Below are 14,660 nucleotides of genomic sequence, written 5' to 3'. Positions count from 1 at the left end.
CAACTCCCAGAATTCCCCAGCCAACTGACAGAGGGGAGTTGAAGTCTACACATTCTTTCTGGACTTGGAGAGTTGGAGTCCACACTTCTTCTCGACCAAGGTTGCGAACACTGGTTTAGATTATAGTCTAGCATTTCTGGCTAGTTTCCCATCCAACCCAACGAGTGCAGTCCTGCTTTTGAGATCAGCCAAGATCAGTTGGAGCCTAATTTTAAAAAAAATCCATTGTTCTCCTATAATTGTCATAAGCCCTAGGAAATATTAACCCACTTGTATGATATGGCATGCTTGTCATTAAAAAGAAATTGTTATTTTCACTCAACAACAGTGGCATTGTGTCTGGGATCTACACCACCAATTCTCCAGAGGCTTGTCATTATATTGCTGATGACTCCAGAGCTAATTGTGGTGGTGGAAAACCAGAAGCAGTTGGAAGATAATGCAGGTAAGGAACTGCTGATAGAATTTACACCCCCGTTTGAGAATGTCAGCTTGACTTTATTTACCTCTATTATTTGAGAATTTATTTGCTGGGCTTCCATTTATTTGTTAAGATTTGTGTCCCACATTTTGCTGTTCTAATCAATGTCAGCTTAGAGCAGCTCATATTACAGATGTAAAGCTTATTTTGAGATCCAGTAAAATTGGCTGTGAAGGGTTACCCTGGGCTGACTCAGTTGAAAAACAACCCAGATTTGCATGTCACTAAGCTGGTTTGTTTACTTTTGTCTTAAGGTGTCAGGTGAAGTCAGGCATTGTGGTTAGTCAATTGAGTTTTATGGCTTAAATGTTACATCCATTTAAGCAAGCTTTACAATTCTACAATTCATGTTTGTCTGTCTGATTTCTTTTCAGTTGAGTTGGAATGTTAATTTTTTTTGTTCTAGTATTATCCATATAAAAATACAAAGACTTAAAAAAAAAATCTCAAACTTTACACAGATCTGGGATCGTTTACCATACTTAAAAGCTGTCGTGATGTATAAAGATCGTGTGTCTGAGAAACATCCCAATTTGTATATGGTATGTAAATTTATGCTAAATCAAGTATTCATCCATTTTAGTTGCCTCGTTAGTTTTCATTCCATTCTTCTTCCCATTGCTAGGATTTCTGTAAATAGTAAAAAACAGTTGCAAGAGGAAATATTAATACTTCAGCAAGACAGAAAAGGGGGAAAAAAATCTGGGGAGTGTCTGGTTGAGCCGATGCATAGTGCTTAGCCATAGTTTGTTAAATAAGCCACAATTGGCAGATTCAAACGTACAGCTAGGTTTAAAACCTGCCTTTAGAAAATAGGTTCATACATCTTACTAAGAATGACATGAACCTGGTTGATACAATTAAAGATATCTGGAATTCTAAAAACCAGAGAAACACCCTATATCATACACCCTATTACACCATGACAACTTTAAGACCTGTGACTTCAACTCCCAGAATTCATCTTCCAAGATTCCCCAGACAGCCATTCTGGCTGGAGAACTCTGGGAGCTGAAGTCTACAAACTTGCCAAGGTTGGATACCTGTGCTATATACTGTGCATCCTCAGCCTTTAAAATAATACTTTCCCACACATGTGAACAAACTACAGACTTAATAAAGGCGTTATCTCAGATTATCAGCGAAAACTTGAGACCAATTTAGCAACAGTAGTAAAACTAAGTCACCAAGCTAACTAATCCCACAGACTTTAGCTTGCTAAAGACATCAAGAGGTCTTATGAATTATGAAACGTGAAGATGGTTAAACCTCAAGCACAGTTTATTGGCTAGGAAATGATGGTCTCTGTTCCCAACATGTAAGGGTGTCCTTCCCTGCCCTTTGGAAGGACCGTATGGTAGTAATGGCGAAAGGATTTCTCCCCAGACTTGTTGACACTTCACACTTCGTCATCCTGACCAAACTGACACCGTCCTTCTTTGAAGTGTTAATGGATGTGATCCCGGTTGCCTGGGTGCTGTTCTTGGCCAGCTCATGCGTCAGCGTCAGATTTCCAATTCTGTAGATGTTTTAGCTTTCCGTTCTAAAACTCTCCATGGATGGAGATTCACAGGAGCCTTCTTCACATGGTTCATAAGTCAATGTGTGAAATTATAGTTCTGTAGCTGCTCTCTTGTCCCAGCAATTAGACCAGTAAAACATCCTTAGATTTAGACTCTTACTTGTTCAAGGATAGGACCAGTCCTTTGGAGACCTATCAAGAACTTTAGTTTTCCCCATTGTATCTCTAATTTTCTCAATGTCCGTGTTTTTTTTAAATTGTCGTTGGATGTAAAAAGAAGGACATTTATGCCCTCAAAGACCACATTTTAAAAAGAATGTAAAACCAAAAAGACCAGTTAGTAGTCCAGGATGTAAAATTAGGAAGGTGGGGAGACAATAATTGAACTTACAATCCTCCCACTACAAAAATCTAGTGCTGTTTTCCCTCCAAATGGTATTAATTTAGCAACTTGACAGACTACATGCATCCCACATAAAATAAACAGGGGTTTTGTTTCCTGAGCCCAACTCGAACCACAATGGAAATTCAATGGATTTACTTTGGAGCGAGCATATGCATTGCATGGCCATATCAAATTGTATATTGGTGTATTGCAAAAGCCTTTAATGCACGAAAGATACCCAAGATTGGCTAAAATAAATGCAGGAAGATTAACAGATATATTATGACGAAGACCTGGGTATCTTAGGGACCTTCCTCTCTGTTCCCTAGATGGATGAATTCATGGAGTTGGGAAACGAAATTTCGGATGGACGACTTGATGACATCATCAACTCCCAAGAGGCAAACCAATGTTGTGTCCTGATATACACCTCTGGAACAACAGGGAAGCCCAAAGGGGTCATGCTGAGCCACGACAATGTAGGTTTTAGCTGGGTCCATGTCAGTAAATGCTAACAATAAGAAATTAGAAACAAAAATTAAACCTCACTGCCAAAAATAATGCAAGAATACAATGATAACTGTATTACGTGATCGATTTTGCATTGAAGATTATTAATAATCCCCTCAAGGCCTGAAATACGATGATTAAAATCTAGATAGTAATCTACAAAAAAAATCTATTTTTTTTAGTAATCTAAAAAAACAACAACACCAGATCTAAATGCCGAAATATCTAAAAAAATGTAGAACAAAGTTCATATTTCTTCTGGAAGTAAAAAAAGAAATAGTAGAGATTTACAGTCAGGATAACACAGACAAGTGCATTTTAGTATAACACAACAAAGGGCCATATTTCTACTTGTCTCTAGCCAGGGCTCAAATGTGTCCTGCCAACTGCCTGGTCTTTTGCCAGCTTGGGAGTGAAAGAGATTACTCTGTCCTTGGCTGAACTGGCATAAACCATGTTTCTCTTTTATTCCAACGCTGCAAAGGATTCCAATCACCTTGGAAAGAGGTCAGGGGGCTGGGAAGCGAGACAACCACGGCAGAAGAGAGATTGGCCCTGGGCACAGAGAAAATTGTGCCACAGAGTTTTTGGCAGTCTCAGGAAGGCTGGAGACCACTTCAAGTTGGCAGTGGAGGGAAGTTCCGCAGTGTGCCCAGTGGAAGATATGTCTTTTAAGCAAGGATCCACCCTTGGCAACTTCGGACCTGGGTACCTGAGAGACCGCCTCCTGCCAATTACCTCCCAAAGACCGATTCGATCGCGCAGGCTTGGCCTTCTCCGGGTTCCATCTGCCAGCCAATGTCGGCTGGCGATCCCCCGGGGGAGAGCCTTCTCTGTTGCTGCTCCGGCCCTCTGGAACGAGCTCCCCGTGGAGATCCCACCCTTACCACCCTCCCGGCCTTCCGTAAAGCTACCAAGTCCTGGCTGTTCCGACAGGCTGGGGGGCTGTTGAAATATCCAGGCCCGCTTCAATTGTGAATGTTGTGCATTTTTAAATTTTTTGTATGTCTTATTTATTCCCCTTTCCCTGTTTATTGTGAGCCGCCCGGAGTCCTTTGGGAGTGGGTGGCATACAAAACTAATAAAACAAACAAACAAACTTTAAGTCTTAACTATGCGCTGGCTGGGAAATTCTGGGAGTTGAAACCCACAAGTTGCCAAGGCTGGGGAAGACTGTTTTACAGAATAACAGGGTTTTGGAAGGGACCTTGGAGGTCTTCTAATCCAACCCCTGCTCAAGCAGGAGACCCTATACATTTCCAGACAAATGGCCATCCAGTCACATCTTAAAACCCCCATGGATGGATCCCCCAACCTCTGGAGATGGTTCACAGGGCCATAAAGTTGATTTTTACCGATAGAAGAGAATTGGTTTTCTCTTCTTGTTGATCTTCTCCAAAGAAACCTATTCATGGATAACAGAGTTGAAGTTGGAGACCTGAAATGCCTCCTTCTCTGTGCAAATCTAGCTTGCTCGGCCCGGCTATTCCTGATTTCCATGTGCAGGAAAGCTATTTTTATTGTCTCCTCATTGTGGAAAGCATCTGCTGGCCCTCACTAGGCACCGAGGCCCCTTTTATTAAAAGATGACCTGCTCTAAACGGTGATCAGATTCTGCCCGAGGATTTGGCCACCTTGATGCTGCTTGGATGACGCAGAAGAGCATATTTGGACGCGGTGGAGACAGTATATTTACTAAGTTGATCTCTCTCCCCTGCTATCTCACGGCTCTCTCAGCACTATAAAGTCGCAATAAGCACCCCAACAACGTTAAAACTACGTCTAATTTCAACAGCAAAGTCACGTTACTCAAGTAGGAGAGGAAATACCAAAAAATGCAGAAATGACCCAATACAGATAGTCCTCGAACTTACAACTGCAATTGAGTCCCACATTTCTGTGGTTAAGTGAGCTTTGCCCCATTTATGAACTTCCTTGCCACAGTCGTTAAGCGAATCACCACAGTTGATAACCCGGTTGTTAAGTGAATCTGGCCTCCCATTGACTTTGCTTGCCAGAAGGTTGCAAAGGGAGAAATCACATGACCTTGGGCCACAGCAAACAAAAAAACACCCCCCCCCCCCAGATCCTTGGCAGGACTTTAATTCTTTGCCATTTCTTTCTTAAACCTGGGCAGATTACCTGGACCTCTGCCCACGCCAGTCAAGCAGGAGACATGCAACCAGCCGAAATCCAGCAGGAGAAGATTGTCAGTTACCTGCCACTGAGCCACATTGCTGGTCAGATGTATGACCTCTGGACTGGGATCAAGTGGGGCGAAGAGGTTTATTTCGCACAACCGGATGCCTTGAAGGTCTCTCGGCGGGGTTTGGGGGCCGAGTTTCTTTCCCATATAGTTCCGTGCATCTCCCGTAAGATGCATGGACTTTTCAGAACGATAGGATGAGATATCCTTCTAGAGAAACAATAAGGGGAAAAGAGGGTGGACGTACTTCATAGGCGATAACCTGTAATCCTTTCAGCAATTTAATTAACCAGTCCCAATCGTGGTAAGTAATTACCAATAGAAGAATAGAATAGAGTAGGGTAGGGTAGAATAGAATAGAATCGAATAGAATGTAGACTAGAATAAGAATGGGAATGAAGAATAGAATAGAACAGACCAGAATAGACTAGGAATAGGAATAGAATGCAGAATAGAATAGGATAGGATAGGATAGGATAGAATAGAACAGAACAATAGAATGTAGAATAGAATAGAATAGAATTAGAATAGAATTAGAATAGAATTAGAATAGAATTAGAATAGAATTAGAATAGAATAGAATGTAGACTAGAATAAGAATGGGAATAGAATGATATAGAATAGAACAGACCAGAATAGACTAGGAATAGGAATAGAATGCAGATAGAATAGGATAGGATAGGATAGAATAGAACAGAACAATAGAATGTAGAATAGAATTAGAATAGAATTAGAATAGATTAGAATAGAATTAGAATAGAATTAGAATAGAATTAGAATAGAATAGAATGTAGACTAGAATAAGAATAGAATAGAATGATATAGAATAGAACAGACCAGAATAGACTAGGAATAGGAATAGAATGCAGAATAGGATAGGATAGGATAGGATAGAATAGAATAGAACAGAACAATAGAATGTAGAATAGAATTAGAATAGAATTAGAATAGAATTAGAATAGAGTAGGGTAGAGTAGGGTAGGGTAGGATAGAGTAGAGTAGAATAGAATAGAATGTAGACTAGAATAAGAATAGAATAGAATGATATAGAATAGAACAGACCAGAATAGACTAGGAATAGGAATAGAATGCAGGATAGGATAGGATAGGATAGAATAGAATAGAACAGAACAATAGAATGTAGAATAGAATTAGAATAGAATTAGAATATAATATAATAGAGTAGGGTAGAGTAGGGTAGGATAGAGTAGAGTAGAATAAGAATAGAATAGAATGATAGAATAGAACAGACCAGAATAGACTAGGAATAGGAATAGAATGCAGGATAGGATAGGATAGGATAGAATAGAATAGAACAGAACAATAGAATGTAGAATAGAATTAGAATAGAATAGAGTAGAGTAGGGTAGGATAGAGTAGAGAATAGAATAGAATGTAGACTAGAATAAGAATAGAATAGAATGATATAGAATAGAACAGATCAGAATAGACTAGGAATAGGAATAAAATGCAGAATAGAATAGGATAGGATAGAATAGAACAGAACAATAGAATGTAGAGTAGAATTAGAATAGAATAGAATACGGCTAGTGCTCTCTGAGCAAGAACATTCTTGCGGATGTTTCATGATCCAACTAGGTAACAATATCAGCGTTATAAGGGAGACGAGGAGGAGGAGGGGGAATCCTTGGTGCTCCCTGAGCTTGGTTGTTTCCTTGCAGATATTTCATTACCCGTCTAGGTAACATCATCAGCGCTTGAAGGGAGTGAGTTTTGCTTTCCTCTTTATATGCAAGTATCTTGCCCTATCTGTGTTGACGGGAATGTCCTGTTGTTGACTGTGGTAGTTCCTGGGTGCTGTTTGTTGCTTTAGAGGTGGATTAAAGTACTCTGAAGATTAAGAGTAGGTCTCGTAGGGAGGTGATATATTTTTAGAGTTTAAAAGGGCTCTCTTTGTGACATTTGCTGACCAGTGCCTAAAGGGAATGCTTTTGGGGAAATATGGGGTAGCTACAAAATGATGCCCCTCCTATCCAACCCCCTTTTAAAGCCAAGGGAGGCAGTGGCTGTGACTCCTTCATCTCCTGGTTCCACAATTTAACAAAGAGCCCCCGTGAAGGCAAGATCCTCTAGTCTGACCTGTTGACCAGGGAGTTGGCACGGAGTGGGCACCCCTGGTCTCTTGGCTCCCAACCTCCCCTCTTTTGGCCTTCGCAGGGAAGCTTGGTTGAGGCCCTCAGAGAAGCTCTGCCCACTTCCCAAATGGGAGTGCCCCGCGTGTGGGAGAAGATGATGGAGAAGATCAAGGAGGTTTCTTCTCAGACCAGCTTGTTGAAGAGGAAGATGCTTCTTGGGCCATGTCGGCCACTTTGGAACAAAACCTGAGCTGCTCAAATAGGTGGGTACCCACAGGGACCTGTTTTGGGCGGGGGGGAAAGGATTACCTATTTACAGACCACAAACAGAGCAAAAATAAATCCTCATTCTGTGTTTCCCAACCTCAGATGCTTTAAGATGAGAGGACTTCCTCTCAGACATCCCACCCCCGCCCCAGGCGTCTTCCCCAGCCAAGTCCACTCATCTTAAAACTCTGCCTTCATTGAAGCAACACCTTCCTTAGATGTTCTGAAAGTTTCCAGAGCAGCTGCAAATCTTTGCCATCCCCAAAATTTGTGCAGGATAGCTTGCAAAGCTTCGTGGCATCCCATAACAGTCTTGCAAGCCACTTTATTTTCTCGGGCCCGTTCAGTGTCCTCGTCTTGGAGGATCAGATAGGCCACATACAGTGGTTGTCGCTGGCGAATGTATTCCTGAAACAACATCCAGGTTTGCATGAATGGGATTGTTTGGACCACTCCAAAACTCGAGACTGGTTGGGTTGGGTTGGTTTTCCACAAGGGGGATCGAAAGGCCAAGGGAATGGACATTAACATTAAGAGCCGAGGTGGCGCAGTGGTTAAATGCAGCACTGCAGGCTACTTCAGCTGACTGCAGTTCTGCAGTTCGGCTGTTCAAATCTCACCGGCTCAAGGTTGACTCAGCCTTCCATCCTTCCGAGGTGGGTAAAAGGAGGACCCGGATTGTTGTTGGGGGCGATATGCTGACTCTGTAAACCGCTTAGAGAGGGCTGGAAGCCCTATGAAGCGGTATATAAGTCTAGCTGCTATTGCTATTGCTAACAGCTGGGAAACCTTGACCTCTGGCCGTTCAGCTTGGGGGCTAAAGACGCAGCATGGCCTTCTCCAACTCGAAGAGACGCTTGTTCGGCAGGCCGAGGCAAAGAGGCCGTCCCGGAACCAGCGAAATCTGGGGGCTGAGCAGGGGACAGAATGGATCTGCCCTCAGTGTGGAAGGGATTGCCGCTCCCGAATTGGCATTTTTAGCCACACCAGATGCTGCGTTAGGACCTTTTTCCAGAGCACGGAACCATCGTCTTTGGAGACTGAAGGATGCCAATGAAATTAGTTTAGTTATTGACATTGCACCCAAATTAAATGAAAAGACACATCCCTCACATTCTCTACGATCGTATTGAAAACCCCCGATGTTGCATTCATGTTGCACTGTGCAGTAGAATTCAATATAGTTATTGCTCTGGGGTAGAAGCTGTTCTTCCTCCTATTGACAAAGGGACCCTCGGCTCCTCCCAATCTCACCTCCACCCCCTACCCTTTTTGCCTCTTTGTAGGGACTCCAAGCCCTTCTGGATGGGGCTGGTGGACTCTCTGATCCTGGCGAAGATCCGCTGGGCCCTGGGCCTTTCCAAGTGCCAGAAGCATTTCTCCGGAGCTGCCCCTCTCCCCGTGGAAGTCTCCCACTTCTTCCTTGGCCTGAACATCCCTATTTATGAAGGGTATGGGATGAGCGAAACTTCCGGTCCTTTTTGCATCTCTGGGCCACACATGTATCGACTTCACAGGTAAAGATCCGGCCCATTCTCCTTAGCAACCCCCAAAAGAAACTTTGGGAAGTTTAGCTTGCAGGGGGTGATGGCTAGGGGCCATCTGCAAAGATAAGGGAGGGAGAATGGGATTTGTGGTGTTTCCCTGCCATCCCTGGGTGTGGGTGTGAAATGTAGCTTCACAGAAAATTGTGGTTGCCCCGTAAGATTTCGGTCCTTTACCTCCGACTCCTGCAATTAAAGACTGCCTTTTTTTACAGCGTATTAAACTTAGTTGTCACGATGATGGAGTTTATTTGTGCTTCATAAACTGGCAAATAAAAGCATTGGTTTCATTAGTGACTCTGTTAAGCCCACTGTGGAAAACCCATACGATATTTGGAATTTTTGGAGACTCAAGAGCGGTGTTATAAGAGCCGAGGTGGCGCAGTGGTTAGAGTGCAGCACTGCAGGCTACTTTAGCTGACTGCAATTCTGCAGTTCGGCTGTTCAAATCTCACCGGCTCAGGTTGACTCAGCCTTCCATCCTTCCGAGGTGGGTGAAATGAGGACCCGGATTGTTGTTGGGGGCAATATATGCTGACTCTGTAAACGCTTAGAGAGGGCTGAAAGCCCTATGAAGCGGTATATAAGTCTAACTGCTATTGCTATTGCTATCCTCAGCAACGCGAAGAGAGGTGAGCTTCAACTCCCAGAATTCCCCACACCTCTTTGTGTTGCCAAGGGTGACAAACACTGCTCAGAGGTAACATTGGAGAAAAAGGCAGACCTGCTTCCCCATATTCTATAACCATTTCCTCTTAGGAGTATTAGATATTTTCGTGATGCATCTGGAAGCTGTTGAGTGCCAGAGCTCCGATATTTTAAAAAAATAAGCAAATGTACAATTGGATTTTTTTTTTATTTTAAAAAGACTGTCTAAGGTTGCGTGGGTCTGGTCATCCTTGACACACTCTTGTTTCTGCTGTCCTTTTCCTTCCAGCTGTGGCAAGGTTGTGCCAGGCTGCCACGTTAAGATAGTCAACCAAGACGAGGATGGCAACGGGGAGATTGCTTTTGGGGACGGAACGTCTTCATGGGCTTTGAACATGGAGGAGAAGACCAGGGAAGTGATTGACCAGGATGGCTGGTTGCATTCGGGAGATCTTGGAAAGATGGACCAGGATGGATTCGTTTACGTCACCGGAAGAATTAAAGGTGATGCCTTCTTTGCCGCGCGTTGTGAAGCCCTCCAGATGTTTGGAGACCACAGCTTCCATACTTCTTCCCCACTGGCCAGAGTGGTTGGAGCTTTAGTCTCAAACATCTGGAGATTGCCTTGCCCTCGTTCATTCCTTTCAGCTGCCCAGGCTGTTAAATACTCAGGTGCTTCGACCCCAGTGGTTCTCAACCTTCCTTATGCCGCGACCCTTCAATACAGTTCCTCATCTTGTGGTGAACCCCAACCATAAAATTTCGTTGCTACCTCATAACTGTAATTTGCAATTTCCGATGGTCTTAGGCGACCCCTGTGAAAGGGTCGTTCAACCCCCAAAGGGGTCCCGACCCACAGGTTGAGAACCGCTGTTCTACCCAGTACTTCAGAACCAAATTAATTTTTATTAATTTTCTTTTTTCATTTCAGACATATTCACAAATATACATTCTTGTAAATACTATTGACATATATCTATTAAATATTGACGTTCGTCACACTCTTCTTACAAATATAGAAAACACAGGGGGTCACTTTCTTGCCATCCCGTATCTCCATCTTGTTTTGCAACAGCCCTACTCCTTCTGTCTTCTCAACCTCCTTCTCCTTTCCTCCTCTCCTTCCTCTTTCCTTCTTCCCTTCCTTTCCCCCACTCCTCTCTTCTCCCTTCTTACCTCTCTCCTACACTTTCATCCCCTCCCTTAACTTCCTCTGCTTTACCCTCTCTTCTTTTCCCCTCTTCCTCTTCCTTTCCGTTGTTGCCCTTACTTATTTCTTTCTCTAGTAGATTCTCGGGGTGGCATTCCAGCGATCCCAACTTTATCTTTACATAAAAATAAGTTTTCTCTTCCACATTTTTTTTGTTTCGTACTTCAGTATCAAATTTCAAGCTCCAATTGATGGAGGCTGCCCTCTTTCGGCCATCGTGCAGACATTTCCCAAGAATCTCCCGGCATTCCTTGAGGCCCGGAACAATTGATCTCTTGGACAGATTCTGAATGGTTAAGTTTCAACTAAATCAGACAATTAGCAGCAGGGCCTACATGGTACTTCCTGAAGTTCAGGATAGCCTTTGCTGAAGTAGATGATATTGTTTGAGCTGGATTTGACTGTTTCTTGTACATAGGATGGGCAAGAGATTCTGCACGATGCCATATGAGAACATAGCAAACTTTCAGTTTAATGGGGCTTAGAATTTGCACGGATCAATTTCCATCTGGGTGGAAGTCTGTTGCATCCAAAATAGCCAGGTTTAATTAGCAGATTTTTCCCCCCCTTCTACAACACCTTACAGTCATTACATCAACATTGTTGTGTCATCATACCTGACATGTATAATATTTCGCTTCTATATTTGCACATTTATACACAGTTCTTATATATTTTTATACTGTTTTTTTGGCTTAATTAGTTTTATTCTTGTTTTGCAGCCATAAATAACAATTGTTCCATAATATACTCTATCTTCTTTATCTTTAATTTCAGTGTTAATTTGTCCATTTCTGCACAATCCAAAGTTTTTTTTTATCACTAATTCATCCGAGGCGGTATTACTTGTTTCCAGCATTGGGCAAATGCTATTCTAGCTGTAGTTAGCAGATGTGTTAATATGTACTTAATTTTCTTTGTATATTTCCCTTTGATTGTTCTTAGCAGAAAGATTTTGGGCTTGTATTTTATCTGTTCTCCTGTAATTTCTTGCACCCATTTCCAAATTTTTGTCCAATATTTTTGTGTTTCCAGGTAGGTTCAGGCATTTGGATTTAATTTTCACATTCTTTTCAATCATTGTACATCTTTGTACAGCTTTGATGTGGACGAAATGTAGTCATTTGCGTTCATTCCTGTAAGTTGCCTAGCGCATTGATCGATTCAAATGATACCGCGGTTTGGTTGACGTCATTTGCGATTTGAATGGACATTTGGCCGGGGTGGGGTGGGGTGGGGGGGTAAGGTGGAAGAAGAGGATACCCCCTGCACTAATTCATTCCACTGAGATTTTACTGAACATGCCAATGGGGCTACAGAGAAGCATTTTCAAGGATGCTAGTCCATCTTCCCGCCACGGATTGAAGCCCAGGATGACGATGAGATGTATTTTTGAGTTGAGCTGTTGATGTTCTGTATTTCTCAGAGCTGATTATTACAGCTGGGGGTGAGAATATCCCTCCAATTCCCTTGGAAGAAGCTGTCAGGAAGGAGCTGCCGCTTATTAGCAATGCTGTGTTGATTGGTGACCGGAAGAAGTTCCTGTCTATGCTGCTGACTTTAAAGGTACATGTTGCAAACAGGGTTTTTTTTTTAAAATTGACTGACGATACTCAGCTGCATATTTGAAATTTGGGCCTTTTCCTTGGATGCCTTGATGAGAAGACCAATTTCACCCCCTTCAGATCTACACAACGTCCAGCTAACTGGACTAGAGTCACCCAACACTCAACCCATCCAAGCTTGGGTTTTGTGCGGCCACTCGATTTTCCTTTGACATGGTTAAAAGGGTTACTGTTCTGACCGAGGCTTCCCAAGAGCGTGAAGCAAACTCCTTTCCCCAGCAAAAAAACCCTTTTATTAATTGACTGTGAATTCTGCACATTCACATCCAGCAAAGTCTTTCCAGGGAGGATTTAAAGTCATAGACCTTATCTGGCTTGGAGAGCTGCAAACTTGGCAAGGAGTCTCGGAGAGTCACGAACCAATTAAGTGAACTAATTGTCTCCTGCAAACTCCATTCCCCTTTCGCTCCTCTTTTATTTCCTCTGGGAGGGGCCATTCACCGTCCACCTGTGGCTTTACTCCCAAGTCGACCCCTGTTCTTTAGCTGCTCCCTTCATCTGGCAGCTCTGCACATCCGCACACTGGGAACAGGCTCCAGCTGTTCATCTGCCTCACTTATCTCCGACTCCGAAGGCAGCTGACAACTGTCTATTGCCCTGGTCCCCTTTCTCTGCTCCGCACAGAGCCTTCCCCAGACTCCAGGACTGGCCCATCTTCCTCCCCAACCTCCTCACGGTCTGAATCTGCGGCCAGCTCCGCTGGTGGGCCACAGCAGTCACGCGTAATTCTGTTGTTGTTATTATTAGTCTTCAGTGGATCCCGATACATCGGAACCCACCGACTGCCTGACCCAGGAAGCCAGAGACTTTTGCCAAAAAGCCGGCAGCAAAGCCACACGGGTGTCCGAGATTGTGCAGAGCAGAGACCGCGCCATTTACCGGGCTGTGCAAGATGGCATAGACCGCGTCAACAGGCGCTCCGCCAGCAACCTCAGCGCATCCAGAAGTGGGCGATTTTAGGAAAAGATTTCTCTATTTGGGGGAGAATTTGGTGAGTTTACAGTGATTGTGCAGAGGGCATTTTCCCTTCTGAGCTTAGAGGATTTTGGAAGGTGACGGGTTTTTGAAGCAAGGGAATAAACTCACCAAAACTGCACGAAATCCAGCCCACCTATCGTTTCCCTTCAATTCGTCCCTCAAGGACACCTACTAATGACCAATCCCCTCCCCACTTTAGGTCCATCGATGAAATTAAAGCGGCATGCGGTGGTCGAGAAGTACCAGAACGAAATCGAAGCTTTTTACAAGGATTGAAGTCGAGTCGCCTTCGCTCGGTCAGGAGGAGAAATCTTGCAAGTTTCTTTTGTAAAGCATTAACTGTTCCCATGCAAACATTACACTGGAAAAGGTATGAAATCGTTTTTGCAATTTTGGGCGGAAAGCATCGATAATACTTGCGGCTTCTCCATCTTATTTTCAATTTAGCAACCAGAAAAAAAACCGAATCGGAACTCCCAAATACATTTCAGTTAACATAGGCTTTTATTCTATTGCAGTTATATGGGCTAGAATGATGAATTAAGCTGTCCCTTGAAAATACTTCTAAGGCAAACTGTATTTTGATTTATTCTGAATTCCACAGGAACTATTCAATCGAATGGATAAAGGTCATTTTTAAGCCAGCTCAAGGAGGGGGGGGGAGAGAACATATGTCAAAAGATAAAAAGTATTTTGTAAAGCAAAGTTTGTCTTAAAAAATTTAGAAGTACCCCCAAATGTACTCGTAAAACTCTGCAATGAGCTATATAATTGGTTCAGATGGTGCTGTTGTGTTATTACAAGCTTTTATACTGCCATATTCCACATGGCTCTAAATAGATTATTTTATTCAACTAAAGACTTTTCCACGGTTCCAGATTCTTTTTTCCTCCAGCCTTAGTAGTTCCATTGAGAAATCTGAAGGCTTTCTATGATTCATGACGAAGCTTGTTTGTAACCCCAATGCTTAAACTTAATGTCCTTTCTAGAATCAGTCTGAGATCTTGCAGAGATAAAAGAGGGAGATGCAAAAATAGATTGTGGGAGCATTTGAAGCCTCACTTCTTATTAAAAGAACACAAAAAAGCAAGAGATTTCTTTGTAAAGTCTTTTATTTTCCTCTCGTTATGCATCCAATGGCAGGCCCCCCACTTTCATTTATTACAGACAGCTGCAAAAAAAACCAAA

General features: G+C 42.9%; 1 protein-coding gene across 1 annotated transcript; it reads left to right on the top strand.

Moving 5' to 3' along the window:
- The first annotated feature begins 966 nt into the window (after positions 1-966).
- LOC116519454 (long-chain-fatty-acid--CoA ligase ACSBG1-like) lies at positions 967-13,875 on the top strand. The gene is given in 13 exon segments (XM_032233320.1): positions 967-1,023; positions 2,718-2,867; positions 5,036-5,212; positions 7,283-7,412; positions 7,415-7,463; positions 8,754-8,984; positions 9,949-10,013; positions 10,016-10,046; positions 10,048-10,163; positions 12,296-12,435; positions 13,242-13,422; positions 13,425-13,479; positions 13,664-13,875. Coding segments are annotated over 13 exon segments (1,455 nt in total). The 5' UTR covers positions 967-978; the 3' UTR covers positions 13,749-13,875.
- Positions 13,876-14,660: the final 785 nt, after the last annotated feature.

This window comes from Thamnophis elegans, chromosome 16, assembly GCF_009769535.1.
Source record: "Thamnophis elegans isolate rThaEle1 chromosome 16, rThaEle1.pri, whole genome shotgun sequence".
Taxonomy (NCBI): Eukaryota; Metazoa; Chordata; class Lepidosauria; order Squamata; family Colubridae; genus Thamnophis; species Thamnophis elegans.
Note: the sequence above shows the minus strand (reverse complement) of the source record. Positions and strands in the feature narration are given on the sequence as shown.